We start from the raw sequence: 22,367 nt of genomic DNA, 5'->3' as shown, positions 1-22,367 counted from the left end.
CGGTTTCACCCTCGTGCCTGGAATTTGCACCTGGCATGGTTAAAGCTTTTCTGCATCCTAGACCAGGTTACGTTCCTAAGGTTCCTACTAATATTGTTAGACCTACGGTTCTGCAGGCTTTCTGTCCTCCTCCATTTATGTCATCGGACCAGGAGAAACTTAATTCACTCTGCCCTGTTAGGGCATTAGACGCTTATGTCCACAGAGCTGCCCTGTGGAGGAAATCGGAACAACTTTTTGTATGTTTCGGGCCACCCAGGAAAGGGTGTCCGGCGTCTAAACAGAGAATGAGCAAGTGGGTGGTTGAGGCTATCTCACTTGCTTATGAGTCGGCTGGCCAGCCTTCACCTTTGGTTGTCCGAGCTCACTCTACCAGGAGTATGGCTGCTTCTAAAGCTCTTTTGTCGGGGGTTTCCCTGAGTGATGTTTGTGATGCGGCTGGATGGTCTTCACCGCATACTTTTATTAAGTTCTATGACCTAGACTTAAGCTCTACCCCTGGGGCACAGGTGCTCTCGTCCTCTGTGCGCTAGTCTCACATGACGGTCATTTGGTCCTATGGCGACGTGGGTATTCGCGTTCCCGCAGCGTTTGACGCAGCTCGAAGTTCCCTTGAAAGGGAACGTCTCGGTTACGTATGTAACCCTAGTTCCCTGATAGGGAACGAGACGCTGCGTCGCTCCGCCATACTCCCGGCACTCCCGTTAGCGCTTCCTTCAAGCCTATCAGAAGCTAATGCGCTTGTGTTTTTGGGGTGCTTTATAGTTTCCTGGTCGATGACGTCACCCGCCTATGACGTTTCATCTCTCCATTGGGCTGATTCCATACGTGCTTCATGACGCACAACGCAGGGGCGTTCCCGCAGCGTTTGACGCAGCGTCTCGTTCCCTATCAGGGAACTAGGGTTACATACGTAACCGAGACGTTCGTCCGCCATAATCTCTCAATATATATATATATAGGGATAAATTGTTTGTGTGGTGCAGGGAATGTAAGACAGACAATATCACACAGGGACAGATTCACATGTAGCGCGACTGAAAGCACAGAAGCTAATGCGCTTGTGTTTTTGGGGTGCTTTATAGTTTCCTGGTCGATGACGTCACCCGCCTATGACGTTTCATCTCTCCATTGGGCTGATTCCATACGTGCTTCATGACGCACAACGCAGGGGCGTTCCCGCAGCGTTTGACGCAGCTCGAAGTTCCCTTGAAAGGGAACTATAAGTAACTTTTCAACTACATGTCAACTAACTGTCATTAGAGTATTAGTAGACTTTAGTTGACTGTCAGTAGACTGTTAAGTTATGGTTAGGTGTTAGGGTTCGGGTTAGGAGAACAAGTTGACTTGTAGTTGCTAAGTTACTTATAGTCAGTAGAATATCTGTTGGAGGACCAACAAAATAAAGTGTTAGCAGATATTAAGCAGAAAGTCAACTAATACTCTAATGACAGTTAGTTGACATGTAGCTGCAAAGTTACTTATAGTTAGTAGAATGTCTAAAGTGGACTCGAAATAAAGTGTTACCCTATTTTATAAACAATTTTGGTATTGTGTTGGTTCGCTTATTGATGTCCAATGTCAAAACATTTGAGAAATGCACCACATTCAAAGACAGACATGAACAAAAAGATTGACAAGTTCTACTCATTGTGAAATGGTCACATTTAATGAACAACTTCTCATTTTATATACATCTATAAAAAGAACCCAGATACAGGTTGCAAGAATCTAAATCTAATACATACATTATTAAATAATAAACATTTTCTCATGTTAAAGATACATATCATAGTTTACAAAATATGATCAAGGAGAATTAAGCAATTATGGTTTAAAAAAAAACAAACAAAAAAAAAAAAAACACAAAATAAACAAAAAAAATCTAAGGTTCTAAAATTATATTTAGTTCAATGATAACCAAAAACAAAGTGAAACAACTGTCCTTGAAGAAGGTAGTATTAAACTGTGATACTGACTAGAAAAGTCTGCTAAAAACAGATGGTGAAAGGCAAATAGTCGAAGAATGAAAATATGGTTCCGAATGGTGCTTAATCTTCAGATGGTCTGACACAACTCATTGTTCTTCCTGTTACAAAAGGTGGTCCAGAACAGTCCAAACCAATTTTTTATTTACAGTTTCAACTTCTGTGTTCACGGGCCAAAAAAAAAAAAAAAAAAAAAAAAAAAAAAAAAATATATATATATATATATATATATATATATATATATATATATATATATATATATATATATATATATAAGAAAAAAAGAGGAAAACAAAAGGAATACAACAGATATCAAATGATGGCCTTCAAAATAAATGTGTTACTACTCAGTCTTTGAAGCTTGGGAAGGTTTTGTACTGTTAGTTCCAATTCCTTACAGACACAGGTTTGGGGAAGCTAGGGATCATGGGGAAAAAAGAAAAACAGTCCAAGTCTTTGGCATGATGAGTTAGCTGTATGTCGTGGAAATCAATTTTACACAAAATGAGCTTTTTCAGTCCTCGGAACAGTTTGAAAGATCGAAATGGATGGAAAAATCTTGTATGACAAACAAAGATGAGGTGAATGAATTTTGTTTGTGTTGTTCTTGTGCTGCCAGGCAGGTGAGTCTCGTGTCCCCAAATCTTTTGCTCCCCTGGGGTTCGGGTCCTGTGTCTGCGTCTGGTCTGCCATCAGCTGTCATCGGCAGATATGTTGAAATGCTTGATTGTTCTTTTGTCTTCCTTTTGTAATTGTCAGCATTTATTAATCTTTCTAGTCTTTTTTCTTTCTTGAGAAAAAGAACTTGAATTAAATTATCAATGCACGATATCTATTAACATGTGCAAAATAGAAATAGAAGACTCCTCATTTTTTTCCACAGGAATGAAGCTTACACATCTGAAAACAAAGAAAAGAAAATATATGTTAGATATGGCTGCAGTATTTATGGAATTTAATTAATTGTGTAATGCATTTGTTTGTCATCTCATTCACACAAGGGCCAAGATATTAGTATATATATACATATATATATACACACACACACACACACACACACACACACACACACACACACACACACACACACACACACACACAGACACAGGCAAACCAAAAATTATTCAGACACCAGATATTTTTTTAATATAGGACACTATAGTTAATTAATGTAAGTGAGGATAGCAAAATAAAGTAAACTGTGACATTTTATACTCAAAAATTGTTCATACAGTGGACTACCAGTAAAACATTTTTAAAAATTGGGACCAAAAATTATTCAGACACTTTGACCTGACCATGTTTTGCTTAAGTTTTTTTTTTTTTTTCTGTTATTGCTAATGCGTCCTTTTTACACCACAGACTGAAAAAAATAAGAATTGTTGGTAATTGGTTGACCTAAATTGGTATTATCTAATTGTGTACTTAAATTTAACAGAGGACAAATACTCAACATAATTAATTTGTGAGACAGTCAAACAGAAGGATGGCCAAAACCAATGTTCTTCTTCAGAGTTCTTGTCATATTTTATTAAAATTTTCTAAACTATTGCGAATAAATTGTGATAATGCAAGACATGTTGAAGGTGTCTGGATACATTTTGGTTTGACTGTATATAAAATCATTATAATGAACTCCTTAACCGAATTTGAAACCATTCCCCAATTGAGCACTTCTATACAGCGGTCAGCCTTCTACAGCATAAATTACCGACACAGAATTGCAAATGAGAACAAACGGGGCAATGAGAGCAATATCCAAATGGCTCCCACCTCATGCCAGTGGGAAGTTGTAATTGGTGAGCAGCCACCCATGATGTTGCCTTTAATTTTGTCTTGGCTTATTACAGACTGACCAATTAAATCTTGCTCAGAACGGCTCAGTGTGCAGGTATAAGGTGAAGGTATCTGAGCGCGTACGTGGCCGTCTCGGGAGGGTGAACACATCCTACCCCAGAGGCGCTATCATACATTTCTTCCTGCCTTCCAGCGCCATGCATGAGCTTGCTTTAATTAGAGATAGGCTCGTTATACTGTGTTGCTGAGTTTGAGATAACAGGCTTGCTGTAAACATATGGCCCAAGTGCTAATGAATCTCCGGCTTGTTACTTGACTATCTCCCTCTGTTTTCTGACTCCAGCAGGGGATCGATGAGGTGTATATGGCTGTAAGCATCAGTAAACGGTCCGTCCCTCAGTTTCTCAGGGGTTCTGGGTGAATTGTGCTGGTCTAATGAGCCAATGGTCTCTAGTCGCTGTCCTGTATTCTAACCCACTGTCAACAATCTCTAGTTTTTTCCCAGATGAAAGAGGGCTGACCACACTGCAATTGTGTCTAAGAATGTCCAATTTCACATAATTACAAAAAGGCCCAATAGTCTTTGTTTTGAGAATGGAACTCATTCAGTAATCTGTTAATTAAGTGTAGTACACATGACTACCGAGAGTGATACAAAATCACGGTCTGCAAGGACTGTGGCCATGTGAATGATGTTAAAGCCTTAGTGGACTTAAGACCACTACCACCAAGACTCAAAACTACCAGACCCTTTAAGGCACAGAACAAAACCAGAATCCTTTAATTACCTACATCACTACCAAAACCCAGAGCAGACCTCTTAAGTAATTTTCATCATCAGTACAGTCCATGTACAACAGTGCATGTGCAAGTGATCTATCCATGCTCATGGTCAAAGGAGTCTGCTTTAAAAGGCTTGTGCGCTCAACTGTGTGCGAGATGGGACGTAATGCAGAAAATGTAGTATACCATCTTAAGTCCCTTGACCATCCCCCCTAAACCAAAACTGTGACCCAGACTAATACCATATTGTACCAAGACCCAGATCAATATCAGATCCACTAAGATCCAGACCAGACCTTTCAAGAACCACATCCAGACTCTATTCTAATGAACTGAATCAAGAAATTGGTAAATTTATTGCAGCATTCATTTCTAATATAAAGGGACTTTTGGCCCTGTCATACACCCGGCGCAATGCAGGACCAGGTGCGACAAGTGTTTTTTGCTAGTTTCGGCCCGACGCAGTTATCCTTTTTCACATCCTGCACCGCGTTGTTTAAATAGCAAATGCATTTGAGCCCATATGTGCGCCCATGGGCTACTGGTCTGAAAACGAAGTGTGTTTATGCGCATTGTTGGCGTGTAGCTATTTTGAGGCAAATGAAATAGACTGTGTCATTGACCAACTGAAACCTGTTCTTAAGTCAAAGTTTTTGTTAAAGAGCCCGTTATGTGTGCCTATAGGTGGGTCCACAACGTGCGTACACTTTGTCCCGTATATGTTCTGCTTGCGCACTTTAACCACACGCACGAGCAGATCAGTTTCCTAGAGAAGCATTCAGTTTTTCCGCTTGCGTATTCCGCCATGTAAATAGCGAATCTGCCATGGCGCGAGCGCAACTGGCTTTTGAAGGAAATGGGAGATGTGACTCTGATTGGTTTATTGCACATTACGCCCAAAACACACCCATTACTCTTTAAGAGAATAGGAATAACCCTTTTAGACCATGCACCGAGCGCGCCGACCATTTTTCCCCTTGTTAAACTAGCAAAAGTGGATTCGAACAAGACCTAAGTGTGATTGTGCCATGTGCTTTAGACCATGCGTTTAGGTGGCTAAAATAGGGCCCTTAGTAAAGTGGTTGAATAAGCATTTTTTTGAATACTCCGTAATGGTGAAGATACAGCACCAACTAGTGGTGAAGTTAAGTATCACAATTAGTACCTTGGAAATAGACTGTGGTACTTTTTGAGATCAAGCATTGTTTAGCCAATTTTCACGGGTGAAATCTTGTCATCTCAAATGGAATCCATGCGATAGGGAATTTCACAAGAGGGCAAACGATTTCCCCACACATAATTCGCTAGCGGTTCAGGTTGGTCACATGGGTTTGCCATGTTGACCAACAGAAAGCTGATTGGTTTAAAAGTGACTTCTGTGTGAAATGTGCTTCATATATAACTACACTATTGACAATGGTCCTTTTTGCCTGCAACATTTTGTGAGCGCACCTTAAGACTAATTTTAAAGGGGTCATATAATGGTACATGCACTTTTACAAGTTGATTGTACTGCAATGTGTGTTGGCAGTGCCTGTACACAACCATCATATAATGATAAAAATCCATCCAGTGTTTTCGTTTTAATCTCCTTATATGTATTCCCCTGTCTCAAATCGAGCCGTTTCACCGTGTGACGTCACACGGCGCATGATGCCCCTCCCATGGTTGTTGATTGACAGCAGTGTTTCAACACAGCCCCGCCCTGAGCGAGCTGTCATCATAGTCCGTCATTGTTGATACACTCGAGCAGAATGGAGTCTAAGCGATTGTGTTGTTCACTTCTTGGGTGCAATAACAAACACACAAATCATTTTGATGTTCCTAAATTTGAACCGCTGAAAACGCAGTGGCTGAGTTTTGTTTACGATGGGAATATTCCACATGATCAACGTAAATGCGTTCATGTTTGCGCGAATCATTTCTCACCAGACTGCTTTTTAAACGAGGGTCAGTATAAAGCTGGTTTTGCTAAGAAGCTGCTCGTAAAAAAGGAATCGGTACCAACTATTCGTGTTCCTGCTGCACCTCCTGAAGAAGTGAGTATAACGTTTTATTAACCTTTTACGATACATATTAATCTTTGCAAATCGCTTGCACGCTTCACGATGAATGCGGCTAATGTTTGCACTCAGGGTACATTACGGCATGTATTCTATGTAACGTTATGACGTTCTCAATATAATTCATAATCCCACGTTTATAATGAACAACGCGTTATGGTTATTGTGTTATTCAAAACTGTGTATGCAGGTGTTACAGTTAACGTGCTAACACTAAGTTACACCTGGTTTACTTGTATGTTACTGATTAAGAAGTAACAGTACATACAAAAATAGATTAAAGTGACATTACGTTAACCAACCATTTAGAAACGTCCTGTTCGAGCCTTAATGGTCGAACTTCTTCGGGGCCGTCATCTTGTTCCGGGTCCGACTTCGGTTCAAATTGGTATGGCAACACTACAGATGTGTCCTCAGAGACTCCCGCTGCCATTCTTTCGCCAAAATATACCATCAACTGTGGTCAAGGCAACAGTCCATGTGCGTGGTGTCAAAAACACCCCAAAGAACAGAGGGGCGGAGTCAGCAAGCTCATTATCATTTAAAGAAATATGCACTGAAACGGCATGCTGAAAACAGAGCTGTTTTTGAGCAGGTAAAATTAGTGTTTTCTTAAAATACTAATGAGAATTTTTAATAAAAGTATATTACAAAGTTTTCATTTAGACCCTAAAGATTCATATTAACTTGTACAAAAATGGAATTATATGACCCCTTTAATATTTTTCGTTTTGGACATTGACTGATCAGACCTAGACCAAGGTTTTTTTTTATTGTATGTGGTCTATAGAGGTCTCAAGACCTTGCTCACAAAAACAAGACTCCAACTCTGACAATGAGGTGAACATAACACAACTTTAGTTACTCACTGAGTTACAATATCTCTTTAATAAACTATGTGCATTGGCTTCAACTATTAGTTAGTTATTGGTGTCTCAAGTGTATTGTCATTATGTATGGTACATAATTAGAAAAAGTGTAGTCCATCTGCATGAATAAAGTGGTAATGTAAGCCTCTTATGATTTATACATGCTTGCACATTATGTTCGCAAATTGCTCATTGTTAATACCTCAGGCATTGTTCAATTGTTTCATTGAAAGCTTGTGATCCTTTCTCACATAAGAACAGGGAATGAGATGTTCATTCTGGAAATAGCATTGCAATGATGTCACATACCACATGATGGACAGCAGGACGCAGGCCAGGAGCAGGTGGGTTGACCAGAGAAGGGTGGAGCAGGCCGCTGTGGGTTTACCCACTCGCGGTGCGGCCGAAGGCGGACCAGGGGTGGTTTCTGCCAGGGAAGAAGAAAATGGTCACTTTTTTAACAGGAAAGGGTTTGCATGTCCTTGGTTCAAGTACTATATACTGCAGGGGTGAATACATACAAAGACTTGAATACAATTATCATGTTTTAAATGTATTATTATATGTAATAATAATAATAATCCATTTTATTTAATGGCGCCTTTCATAACACCCAAGGTCACCTCACAAGCAATATACAGGTCACTGCATAAGACAAAACACACAACAGACAAGTCGCATACAGATTAAGTGCAGTAAAGTCTCAATAAAACATGTTGTAAAAAATAAGTATTAAGACGCGTTTTAAAAGTCAACCAGCACTCGCTATTACGAACATCAGATGGAAGAGAGTTCCAAGTTCCATAGGCGGGGGCAGCATAACTAAAAGATCTGGCACCCATGGTAGAAAGTCGAAACTGATGTACCACAAGAGAAATTGAAGATGACGATCTGAGAGAATGTAAAGGAGTCTAAACATGGAGAAGTTTACTGGAAGCCAGTGTAATTGCTGAAGAACTGGAGAAATGTGCTCAGTATAAGGTGTTCTAGAGAGAACACGAGCTGCAGAATTCTGAACCAACTGAAGCTTATGTAGCAGTTTGGAGGGACTACCTATGAGAAGAGCATTACAGTAGTCTTAACGTGAAGTGACTAGTGCGTGAATAAGAACTGCAGTATTATTATTTGAAAGAAAAGGACGGAGACGTTTAATATTACGCAAGTGGAAGTATGCAATCCGCGTGATATTATTAATTTGAGCTTCAAATGATAGTGTGCCATCCATGATGACACCCAAACTTTTAACCTGTGATGAAGGACAGATTGCAGTATTGTCAATGTTCAAAGAAAAACAGTTAGATTTAGACATAATAGATCTAGTGCCAACAAGCAGAGCTTCAGTTTTGTTGCCATTTACCTTCAATAAAGTTAGCTGAAAGACAATCTTTAATTTCAGCTTAACAGCTGGACAAAGACTGTGGAGGAAAAGAACCAGTGGGTTTGGCAGACAGGTAAAGTTGGGTGTCATCTGCATAACAGTGAACATTAATACCATATTTCCTCAAAATTTAACCAAGAGGGAGCATATAAATAATGAAAAGAAGCGGGCCCAAAACAAAACCCTGGGGAGCACCAGTGGTGACTGTAGATATTCTTGATCTAAAGCCTTTTAATTGAATATGCTGACTGCATTCAGATAGATATGACCTTAACCAAGACAGAGTAGTGGCAGTAATTCCAATAGAAACTAACCTGTCAAGAAGTATCCTATGTGAGACAGTATCAAAGGCAGAACTCAAGTCAAGAAGGACTAGTATGGTTAAAAGCCCAGAGTCAGCTGCCAACAGTAGATCATTGGTTATTCTGACAAGAGCAGTCTCAGTACTATGGTGGGGACGAAAACCAGATTGGAATTGTTCATACAAGTTGTTATTGGAGAGATGTTCATGAATTTGAATTGCAATACACTTTTCCACCACCTTATAGATAAATGGTAAATTTGAAATTGGACGAAAATTATAAAAAATAAATGGATCACCCCCTGGTTTCTTAAGTATGGGAGTAATAATAGCAGATTCAAGAGATGGAGATACAGAACCAGAAACAAGTGACACGTGAACAATTTTACTGACCAATGGCGACAGGGCTGACAAAACAAGCTTTCACTAAAGGAGTTGGTAGAGTGTCTAACTGGCAAATCGAAGACTTAGATTTACCTATCAGACCCACTATCTCTGAAGTAGTTGGTAGTGTAAAGGTGTAGAAAAAAGGTGCATGAGTGACAGACTGACAGGAGTCATTGTAAAGAGTACCAGTGAGTAATTGCTGATGTACATTTTCAACCTTAGATGCAAAAAAGTCAAAAAGCGATTACATATGTCAGTGGAATACATATCATATGGCAAAGAATCAGGTGGTTTCAGAATATTGTTTACCACCAAAAAAAGAGACCTGGAGTTCCCATTGCTAACTCCAATTGCATTGTAGTAGTAATCAGATTTAGCTTTGGACAGTGCATTTTTATAATTTTGAAAATGTTCAGCATACATTTCTTTATGAACAGTAAGGCCAAACCTGACGTACAACCTCTCTAACCTACGGCCTTTAGTTTTAAGTTCACACAGTTCAGGTGTGAACCAAGGAGCTGAATGTACAAATGAAACATATCGAGTTTTCACAGGTGTAAATAAATCTAAAATCATGTTCAGTCCATCATTGTAATATGTAACCAGTTCATCAACAGTAGAGAAATCAGATTTACTGGAGAAGATGGCAAGTTCATTAGCAAGAGTAGGCACATCAATGTTCTCAATATTCCGAAATGTGGTCGGATGACACGGGTTTACCTTAAAAACTGCCAGTTTGGCACAAAAGGACACTAGAAAGTGATCTGATATGGATAGATCAGAAACAGAATAATTAATAGGTGATATACCAGAAGAGCAAACAAGATCAATGACTAAATGTAGATCAAGAGTATGCCCCTTAGTATGAGTGGGCAGTGTGTTAAATTGTTGTATACCTAAGCAATCCAAACATGATAAAAATTCACTTGTAAATGCATTACTGACATTATCTATATGAACGTTAAAATCACCCAAAATGATAACATTTGGAGATATGGAACATAGAAAAGTCAAGAAATCAGATAGTTCATGTATTATGTATTCAATGTATTACATTTATGTTTTTTTAGATAAAAAAAAATGTCATGTGATGTGAACAACAACAACAACAACAACAACAACAACAACAACAACAACAACAACAACAACAACAACAACAACAACAACAACAACAACAACAACAACAACAACCTTCAGACCCTCATACTATGTGTCAGGTCAAAAGTGCTGTATTGCCAAGAAAGTGCAAGAAGACACGGAAGGGAACTCAATTTTGCAAGCTGTATGGAACGTGCCCAGAAATCCGTGCCTCAGATAGGGCGCGAATACTGAATTGAGCTCTCTTTCAGTTGAGAAAGAAAACACATGTGTATCAGTATATTGGATCTGTGCATTAGCTCTTAAAGTGACAAGAGCAGGAATATCAGGCTGCTGTCACTTTAAGAGCTAATGGACATATCCAATATATTGATAAACACGCGTCTTCTGTGTTTTTATTTTGATAAAACTTTTGCTTGATGATGTATAGACGTTAAATTTAAAAAAAAAAGTCTGTACATGAGAATGAAAAAAATAAAATAAAAATGATTGATATTGGAAAACATGGAGAAACAAAAAACATTTGAAACTCCAAACAGTACATAAAAACAAAACGAACTGTGATTGGTCACTTTACATATCAGTTAGGCAGTCTCTTCCTATTGTATTGGACGGGTCCTGGCCCAATAACTGGACCAGATTTTAAACCAAGAGTCAAAAGCCTGCTTACATGAGACATTTAACTTAATAAAATAAACTTTTTAATTGTAACTCACAATACAATAGTGTTAGAACAATATGTTCAGTTAACTAAACAAATGCTCCACTACCGCTTGAACGTGTTCATGTTGTGCAATTGTGAATGTCACAAGTGTAAGTAGGTATTAGTTATTGTTTCAATATCGCTTGTTTATTGTATTATTTGTGCAGTGTGACGATGTGTGAAATGACTCCCTACAAAACATCCTGGATAAAGTAGAAAGACCTGTCTCGCACAATGACTCTCATCTCAAATTAAGCAAATAAAATGCTGAACTAACATGAGGCAATGGATGAATTATTACAAGGACGTTCTCCTGTTTTACTCAGGAGAAAAGAAAGAAAGCTTTTAGAGAGAGTGTTTTGACACACGGCTCACACAACTAGAAAGCATTTCTGCTGACTTTTTGATTCCTTCCTCCGTTCCAAGTATAGTTTATAGAAACTCAATGCCGTCCGCTGGATCAAACCGAGCAGGGCAGCCGTCACTAGATATTACTCCTAATAACAGCCATAAAGTTGTCAGTGTCATTTATGAAACAAAATGTACATAGACTATCATAAGGGTCTTCAAGACAAGATTCTCTTTGCCTGTCCCAAAACGGCTGTTGTACCAGTATTCGTAAATCCTAAACGTGGAAAAACTAAAACTGGGGCCCAGTTAGTGACACTACTTTTCTGGCCAATGATACAAGTGTAGGGAGGTATAGAGAGAGAGAGTTTGAAAGCATAACTGTACAAAAGTGCACTAAAAGACTTTATGCTGATCAGGATTTTCCTGCTGATTAGGATGTTTAACACTCTAACTTTTTTGGGGGTGTGAGTAGTGTCTTTCTTTCATTTGTGATCTCCTTTGACATAGTTTTGTGCGGCAGTAGTAGCTACACACTGCGTCATTGTCTTTTGTCCATTTCAACACTCTCGCATGACAATTTGTGACTATTTTACATTTTTGAAAATTGGTGGCTAATTCATATATTTTTTCTAATGATTGTAAATTTTTGTATGAATCACATCATACAGATCGTATGCAACATTTCCACCTCGTTACAGTTACATTTTCGTGTAAGATCAGGTTGTCCATTTTATGACAGGTTGCAACCAGTGTTAAGGTGCAATACCGCCACCTACTGTGTTGGAGAGTCAACAAATTGGCGCAGGATTATTTTTGAAATCATACATGTCGTATCACTGGTGGGCGAAGTACAAAAACCAAGGTACAGATAACCTCATAAAATATTACTCCACTAATTGTACGTAAAGTAATAGTAATAGTAAAGCACTCCTATTTATTTATAGTAAATAAATAGGAGTGCTTATTTATTATAGTAAAGCACTATTTATTTAAAAAATTTATTTAACCGTTTATTTATTTAGCTATTGTATTTACTTCATCCTACAATAAGGAAGATTAGTGGATGCATTGATGTATTCATCTGCAAATAAGTGAACATTTTATTTTTTTACTCTCTTTGCCGGTGTCAAATTTTTCAGTTCGAAATAATGGGGAATATTCTTTTATGAAATATAATGGAGTAAAAACTGCCCACCACTCTGTAGTATTTCATTCCTTAAATACCACAGTTATCGTCAATGCGGTTAATTGCGACACCTCTAATGTGAACGACGGAATAGTAGTAGAATTCATGAAATACATTGCACAGTTAAAAACCTGAGCATTCAAAGCATTCAACTGGGGAGACCTGACTGACAAAAAAATCTTGGAAAACGTGGATATTACGATGAGGTGGTATTCTAAATCCATTTACTACTATGATTCTATCATTTCAAGGTAAAACATAATGTTCAGTGAGAAAAACAGAATTGAATTGAAAGATTGGATGGTCAAAAGTGAGTCCTAGTAGAATCCACACCTTTAAAGTGGATTATAAAGGACATCTAAAAGTTTTTTAAAAGCTTTTTGACTGAGATATGGAGGCTGAAGGCCAAGTTACAAAGAGAATATCAGTGAATCCCATTTTGTTTTCTTTTGGATAACCTGGACTTTGAGGTAGGGTTGATTTTGAGTTCATACTAACAGACATGTGTCCCTCAAGGGGTTTTGCTGGTGTCCGATTAAATATGGCATCTACTTTATGATTTTCATTAATAAACTTAACAGAACCTGATGTTAATTCATCATTAACTTCAGAGTGTATCAACTATTAATTTGTTGTTAAACCTCTTTGACAGCAGAGGGCAGCGTGACAGTGAGATGCAGGGCTATAGACACTGTCTCCTCATTATGAGTCACTATTATAGTTTTATGAGAGAACAGAGATCACAGAGGCAGACAGAACTGTCATTACGGTGAATAGGAGAGTAGCTCATGCATACCTGGGATAACGTCACTCTCAGTGGTGGAGGTTATGGGTTTGGGTTCCTCCATCCAGGGGGTGGCGTGAACCGCCACGCTCCAGTCGCTCCAAGTGCCGATCTCCATGTCCTTTGCTGCCAGTTGGATGATGTACTCTTTCCCCGCGTAAGCGTCGGTAATGGTGTGGGAGGTGCTGTCGGAGAGCTCCACCTGTCAATCAATAACAAGAGAGCCAATCAGGGATATGGAACTTATGGGAATGATGCGTGCTGTTGAGATGATTACATATGAGATGTATACGATGTTGAGGTGTTTGTAGTGAAAGAGATTGGGTGGGTGAGGGGTATTCCTGTTCGTGGACTTCCACACACCTGAGGACCACCTGTGGACTCTTTGGTATCTGAGGGTAATGAGGTTGAGAGGGTCACTTGACCACAACAGAGGAGGGGGCGCAAAAAGACTGGGAAGTCCCTTGCATGTCTTTGAGGAGAGGGGGAATTTGACTAATGCACTGCAGCTGAGGCCTGTGGAGGGAGATGAGTGATGGCAGAGACGGCCCAGCGTCTGTGACTCATCCCGTGCATCCATCACTGGCCTGTCCTGCACTGCCGAAGCTCCAGTCTGGAACTTAAAATCATGTGCAGTTGCTCAATCTGTGCTTTTCTCGCTCTTTATCTGTCATACGGCAGGACTAGGAGAAATTCACTTTTAATTGATGAGTTAGAATTTGAGTTGCATTGACCTTGACCTTGACCCACAAGATGTTGAATTGGAATAACAGGAATATTTAATATAGTCACATAACAGAAAGGATGATTTACAATGATGTACATTTTTTCAACTAATAAGACAATGTTTGAATATAAAACGGTTAGTTCCAGTCCTTGATTCTGATTGGACCATAGCAGTGTTTTATTCACGAAAAAAGTGTTTTATTCAGGTCAATCCTATATTCATAATAAACATCTGTTTGAATGTCTGCTGCCATATCTTGCCCTTTTAATGGGGTTTTCCGTGCCCTGACACGCTAACCATTTTTCAGTTGCGTCTTGCTTATCCGTGTTCACAACAAGTTCAGTCCTTTCAAAATAAAAAAAAAATCTATATTTGCGTCGTGCCTAACAGCGCTCTTCAGCCGTGACTTATTCACGATACAGCACAGCCTCTTGTAACTTATTGCTTACATATATAATTATAAAGCAGCATTATACAAATGCGTAGTGAGTTATTTAAAATACCATCTGCAGCAGTTTGCTACCTCCATTTAAAATCATATCAAATTCAAGAATTCAATTAAAATGTAACAGGCGTTCTCAGTTCAATTCTGACCAGCTCACAGACCTCTCGCCACTCATGCTTAGTAGAAATGAAACAGTGGGATGGAAGAATGACTTTGCCCACAAAGCAAGATCCTACTGCAGTAAAGTGCAGGGCATATTTACTATTACTTCATTGCCTCCCAGGTCTCCTAAGTGCCGCTGTACAACACAGAGAAAGAGTGAGAAGGAAAATTGGAGTGTGTTTGCTTCGTGACTCAGAGAATATCTCATCTGCACCTGAGCTGCTCAGAACAAAGACTAAAAGAGCTTTTTTTCTTTACTGAATTTCCACTAGCACCGTCTGCAAGTCTTTCCATCTAGTGTGTGCAGACAAACACAGCCTGTGTGGCTGTTAGTCTCTGCATTTACATTTTAATTGAACTTTATCTTTCATAATTGGAAAAGAGAGCATTGCTCATTTCCCCAGTGCTCCTCAAAACCCACAAAACAAAAGCTGTATCCTTTTAATTTCAGACTAAACCACGTTCTCTGCGCTTTCCCTCAAAGTGGCCACTGAGCACCTGGGCTGTCAAGCGTTTGATTCGATTGTTATCAAACTGCAGCGTTTCGTCCATCTATTGTCCTATATTTAGAGTTGAAATAGACCAATATGGCCTTGAATTACAAATGTGTGCTATTCATTACCAAATTCCCATTCACCTCAACAGCCGCTTTTCCAGCATCGGGCCAAACAGTTCTCGCGGCTTAACCGTTCCATTTCGTGCTGATCCGGCCCAGTCGAGACGGATATGGTTCCGTTTTCCACTGTGGGCCTAATAACGGAGCTCTTTGGAATGTAATACAAATGCGGCAGTCGTTGCCTTGTTAACACAAGAGTTTACATAGTGTATGAGAAGTAAATAGTGACTGCATTATGAAGGATGATCAGGTATTTATATTACTAACTTGTGTTTCCATTGCTCAAATAAGTGACGACGGCGATACACATTCGACCAGCATGGTTCAGCACGATTAGCCAGCTGTGTTGAGGATTCCGGGCCAAGAAGGGTTTGTAATCGTGCCTTGTTGAACCAAACTCTAGTGTATAATAACAGGAACCGTTAACGTTCTTAGAACTGTTTGGTGCGATGGTGGAAAAATGGCTAATGACAATTTCTCAGCTGTCATGGCTACTTTTAAATGTGTGCCATTGGAGAAATAATAGTGTAGTTACGGCATCTACATACTAAACCCTCAACCAATGGCGTGTGTTTCAACAATGGCAGATGGAGAGTGTCTGAGAAATGTGTCAGGAAACAATTATTTGTTTGCATTTTAGTCTGGTCAGGTACATACATCAGCTGATTTTATTTGCAAGGCTGCTTTAAAACAATAGTTTTAGCCATTCAGAGAAAGGTCAATGCATATTTAATGTTTGATTACCCCTGTAATTCAGTTACACAAACCATTTCACAATTGCTGCCACTTTGTCAAAGCTGTCCAGCTGTCAAAATGTCCTTTGTAACCCCTGTACTTTTAAGACACTAAGCTATAAATCCACAAATAAAACATCGTTTTTACCATCGGTTACAAATAACAAGTTCATGGAAATTCCTGCTTAAAATCAAACTTTAAAGGCTGAAAAATTGATCAACAGATTCCTTTTTTTCTTTTTCTGGATCAGGTAACATTGCACATAATATTAGAGAGAGCTATTTATATAGCTGTATCATTATGTACCAAATACGCTCTGACCCTCATGATACATGGATACGCCTCGACAACCCTAGACACCTCACTGTATTCTGGGCCTGGTTCAGTGCGGCCAAAGCTCATAAATGAAATTAGGTGTAAGTTGTGTCATCGGAACAACGAGAAGAGGATTTCTCTCTTACATTGTGTATTGCAATCAGTGAAACAATGAAACAGCTGCACACTGGTTACTTATGAGACAAGATAAAAGCTATATTTCCATGTAAATCTGAGCTTGTGTCCCAACCAGCCTATTGGTTTCTATTTGTGTAAATTGCTTTGGTCCAAAATCCACATGTAACTGTATATTACACATTAAAGTCAAATGTTGACATCAAAATTATGCTATTTACTTTCATAATACATGTTCCAGGTTGAATTATTTATTGGTACATGTTATTCCAAAACCTGTACACTAATTTCTGATTAAATAAAATTATAAATCCTCCCCTACTTTTATATTGGTTGTGAACATTTCATGTTGACTTTAACACATTCACATTGGCTGTGATTTATGTGTAGGCGTTTTGCTTCTAGTTGTTATTGGTAACTTAAACTAAAAACAATTAAAAATAGTTTCTGATAATTGAAATAAGATAAAATATGAATATTAGATGAACACCTTAAACGTAAAAGAAAAAAAGAAAAGCACAAATGCTGCTTTGGCAACTAACTGAAATAAATAAATTTGAGTACTAAAGTTACTAAACCTAAAACTGTAATAAAAATAAATTAAGCTATATAGAATATTACTAAAAAAAACACAACAACAACTAAAAAAACCAAATAGAAATTACAAAAAGCACATATCAAAATTACTCAAACTTAAACCAAAATTAATACTGAAAAATAAAAAGCTAATTCCAAATATTAATAAATAGCTACAGTATAATATAGATAATACTAGACTTATTAGAAATATTGTGTATTGTATAACACACAAAATGTGGTGTGGTCAATTATTTTAATGCATGTAATTATTATGGATTATAAATGTCGTTACTATTATATATTATAACTCTGAACTGATTATAAGGCTTTATAAATGCTTAATAATGCATTTATAACATTTATATATAAAGACTTCATAGAAACTGTTACTGTTTAGAATAATCAACATTACTTACATAGGCTATGTAGTATGTAGATACTTATTATACAAAATATTAGAAAATTGGGATAGTAATATGAACTACAGTCCAATAAACATGAAAAATCATAACATCATTACTATTCAGCATATTTTGAACCCCACTGAAACTATGCTGACATCTTTTGGTATAAAGCAGTTCCAACTAAGATATAGAAAATAACTGAAGATTTCTGACTTGCATGATAGGCAAACTGAGAAGCAAATGGATCTGCCAGACTCCCAGCAGTCACTGTTGGCTGATTACTGCCACCATGCAGTGATATTTTCTAAATTCTGCCCACTTCCCTTCATTCGTGCCTCCAGCCCAGCTGTGCTTAAAGCTGACGGTAGTGGAGTGCGGTGCTCCCCACCTGATGCCTGCTTGACCAAACATGAAAGGCTGTAAACAACTTCTGTTGATGATACATCAGTGAAAGCGTACAAGGCCAAACAGGTGCGAGTAGGATTTTAGACCGTTTTCTTTCAAGAGTGACTTCCAGTACATTGCGGACAATTTGACTGAACGGAAACGGCTATGAATGGGAGTTTAGAGTAGTTGTTTACAGTGCTCAGGATGGGAACTTGGGCCCTCTCTTGTATTTATCATTCTTTTAAAATCCCTTGTTTGCCGTGATTTTGTCAGATATATATTTCCGACTCTTCAGTTATTGAAATTTGAAATGCTGACCTTGCAGAAGCTATGAGACTGAAACTGAAAGCTGCATTCACAAGTATTTAGTATGGTCTGGTAAGTACACTGCAACTGATGGTCTTTTTAATGACTTGGAAATGGACTGATCTTAAGTAATGCATACAGGAAATGATTTTAATAATTTTCTAAAACTTTACTATAAGATCCCATTAGTTAACATTAGTTATTGTATTAACCTACAATGAGGAATACATTTGTCATATTTATTAATCTTTCTTAATGTTAGTTAATAAAAATACAACTGTAAGTTCATGTTAGCTCAGGTCCATTAAATAATAATAAAAAATAAAACTTTTGATTTTAATAATGTATTGGTAAATGTTGAAATTAACATTAAGATGCTTTAGAAGTGCATGTCATTGTTAGTTCATGTTAATGCAGTTAAATAAATAGTTCATTTCAAAATGAAAATGCTGTCATCATTTACTCACCCTCAAGCTGTTCCAAACCTGTATGAGTGTGTGTCTTCTGCTGAACACAAAATAAAATATTTTGAAGAATGTCAGTAACCAGACAGTTGATGGACCCCACTGACTTCCATATTAGGAAAAAATAATACTCAATGGGGTACATCAACTGTTTGGTTACCGACACTCTTCAAAATAGCTTCTTTTGTGTTCAGCAGAAGAAAGACATTCATACAGGTTTGGAACAACTTGAGGGTGAGTAAATGATGACAGAATTTTCATTTTGAAGTGAACTATTCCTTTAACTAATGTTAAAAACAGAACCTTAGTGCTACCAATAATTCTTATAATAAATATTGGATGTCTGTGGCCCAGTCAAAAGATTCTTACAGCACCAGATTGAACTCTTTAAAGTCTACAAGTGGCCTTTTTGATGTGATTTGAGTGTTAACAAGTTCTCACTCACAAAAATATGGTCTCAAATATGCTATCCCTCCATAGCACCAGATTACAAAAAAACAAAAAAACATTTCACTTCCATTTCCTGAGCCAAAACCGAGTGAGCGACTCATTACGGCACTTTAATTCAGCTTTTTATCTTCAAAGTCTCCAGTCTTGAAAAGGAAATGTGTGGCTGTATCTGGACACTTGAGCATTACATTTGAAGGACTAATTTCATTAGCACTTACAACTTCCCTCATTTTATCAGCTACAACCTTCTCTTTTTCTTGATGTGTCCATTGACATCACTACAGGAAGTCTAGAGGAAGAGGAAGCGTTCAAACTTAGTATCACAGATCATTGACGACTAATTCCAGCTAACGGCTTCCAGATCCAATGCCCATCTTCTCCAAATGGCGGCTCACATCACTGAGAGTGCAAACAAACAGTGCTAATTCTCAAAGTAACTGATTTAGAAATAGTGGTTCACTAAGTATGTGCATTAACCTGAATTGCTTTTAATGATGGTTTGGAATGCACACTGAGGGAAGTGTTTGTGTCGTTCCAAGAATACACGCAGATTTTGGAGGAACATGGGAATAAACTAGCCAACCGATTAAAGTCATACCATTCCATTTTCTTTTTTGTTTGTTTGTTTAACCGAATGCAAATACTGCCGTGTTCTATATAGGATGTAATCCGTAAACAAAGAATTAGGGAATGGCAAGGGAAATGCCAAAAAAAAAAACAGTTAAAGACTAGCTCAATAAAAGGAGTGCTAATGTGGTCCAGTTCAGTTTAATCCCTTAGTAAACACAAGCTCCACAGTTCCAAGTTGACAAATTCAGGCAAAGTACCGACGCAGTGTCCCATTTGTCTTTTGCTTTTCATGCAGCATGAGCACTTATGAAATTTGTACAAGATCTGAACAGCATCTTAATAAATAATTGATATTATCCCCTGATTGAACAGAACAAGAGAGACAAAAAAAACAAACAAAAAAAAAACAATGACTTCGTTTAATAGATTCTAATGTCTATTTACTTTGTGTCTGGCTGCATGGTTTTATTATCCAGTGCTATTTTTTTTCATGTTTTTTCATCTTTTAGGATTTTATAATAAGCTCAAAGTCATTTTATCTGAATATAAATGAATGCACTTGAAATAAATTTTATAATCTGTTTGTGTAGTTTTCACAGTGGTGCCATAGAAGAACCATTTTTGGTTCCCCAAATAACTTTTTAGTGAACATTTCTCAAAAAGAACCCATTTTTTTTCTTAGTGTAAAGAATATTTTAATAATCTAAAGAACATTTTTTTCCACTATAAAGAACCTTTTGTGCAATTGAAAGGTTCTATTGATGTAGCTATACGGCATAGCTAAAACCAAAGATTGAAGGGTTTATTAAAAATCATTTCCCAGTATAAATCACTAAGTGCAGATTATTTGCACAAAATTCAAATTAACGTAGTTAATATTGACTTATCGGTGGAACATAAAATAACAGATTTTGAAAACAATCTAAGGTTTGGAAGCAAATGAGGAGAAAGTTCAAATTAACGTAGCTAATATTGATATTTTATCTACGTTATTTTTCATATTGACTTATCTGTGGAACATGAAATAAGATATTTTGAAAGAGACATTTTGTTATAAATGCATTATTAACAAACCTGAGACATTTCTCAGGTTTGGAAGCAAATGATGGCAGAATTTTCATTTTGTGGGGAACTAAATGAACATTGAACATTGTTGTAACAGTTCCCAATATTTTGTTACTCCTCAAGGATCGATATAGCATGTGCTTGATAATTCTCCAACTATAACATCATCTCTTGATCTATTAATTGCACGTGATTGGTCCAGCTTTCAAGTTTCCCCTGGCATTGAAAAAAGGCAACAAGCTTTCAAGTTCCCTCTGGCATTGGAAGCTAAACAATAGCAACTTCTTCATCAATTGAGCTTTATCAGCGGGGACATTATAAATTCATCCCATTTCTAAAAGGTGTTCAAAGGAGCAGCGCTCAGATCTTCCGCTCATTGTGTATTATCTACAGTATTTTCATCTTAGCATCAAAGATGGCTGTCGAAAACAGCTTAGCCTATACAGTGAGCAGAGGGGAGGCCCAGAGGAATGGGAGATTTGAACATTCTTGAGAGATTACATAAGGGAGGGCATGGTGACCCCTTTCTCCCTTCAGAAACTTGTCACCCTGTCCTGACTTAAGGCTTTTGGTATGGAAATCATGGCTTTAAGGGATGTGGATTCTTTTATTGGGGCCTGAAATTCTTGGGCTTTTTACTTGCCGTTGTGTATCCAAGGACAATTCAATATGAGTATCGTAGCGGGAAAAAAGGCAACTTTTACAAATGTTTTTTTAATCTTTGAGATCAATAGATCTAAACTGGTGGGACGCAACCCAAAAAAAGGGTCACAGATCTGTTCTGATAGGGTCAGGCAGGGAAAAAAATGCTAAAGATACAAATAAAAGGCAGCTAATGACAAATCAAAGGCAAAAAGGAAGAGGAAAACGAGTACAGAATTAAAAGGTGAGGTAAATTGTGTGTAACGTTTAAAATGAAAAAGACATAATGAGAGATGAGACAATGTGACAAATCATACCATATTAAGTCACATAGTGAGATTTAAAATTCACTGCAACATATCATACTGTGAGATATAGTCAAATAGCGAGATTTAAAGTCACATTGTGATGTATAAAGTTGCAATTGTGAGAAATATTATTATTGTGAGATATAAAGTTGCACAAATGTCTAGATATAATGCCATGCAACGAAATATTGTGAGAAAATCACACTTGTGAAAAATTTTCACATTTTGAGCTATAAAGTCACATTACAAGACAGTCACATCATGAAAAACAAAGTCGCAGATATAAAGTCAGTGTGAGAGTACATCACATTTTGAGATGTAAAATTGACTGACAATTGACTGCAACAGATACACTTCCATTGTGAGACA

The 22,367-nt window shown here is 37.7% G+C and overlaps 1 protein-coding gene across 2 annotated transcripts in view; it reads right to left on the bottom strand.

Annotated features, from left to right (window-relative positions):
* Nucleotides 1-2,258: 2,258 nt before the first annotated feature.
* The window catches only part of cntfr (ciliary neurotrophic factor receptor), a 208,394-nt gene continuing 188,285 nt past the window's right edge, over nucleotides 2,259-22,367 (bottom strand). For both annotated transcript variants that reach the window (XM_077243269.1, XM_077243270.1), the window contains exons 7-9: nucleotides 13,701-13,890; nucleotides 7,810-7,927; nucleotides 2,259-2,888 (exon numbers count right to left, since the gene is read on the bottom strand). In XM_077243269.1, coding sequence (XP_077099384.1) covers nucleotide 2,888; nucleotides 7,810-7,927; nucleotides 13,701-13,890 — 309 coding nt within the window. In that variant the 3' untranslated portion in view covers nucleotides 2,259-2,887. The remainder of the gene's footprint in view (nucleotides 2,889-7,809; nucleotides 7,928-13,700; nucleotides 13,891-22,367) is intronic.

This window comes from Siphateles boraxobius, unplaced genomic scaffold, assembly GCF_051911475.1.
Source record: "Siphateles boraxobius isolate OS27281-9 unplaced genomic scaffold, OSU_SipBor_1 25, whole genome shotgun sequence".
NCBI classification, from domain to species: domain Eukaryota; kingdom Metazoa; phylum Chordata; class Actinopteri; order Cypriniformes; family Leuciscidae; genus Siphateles; species Siphateles boraxobius.
The sequence above is the reverse complement of the archived record's forward strand: the minus strand, read 5'-3'. Positions and strand labels throughout refer to the sequence as shown.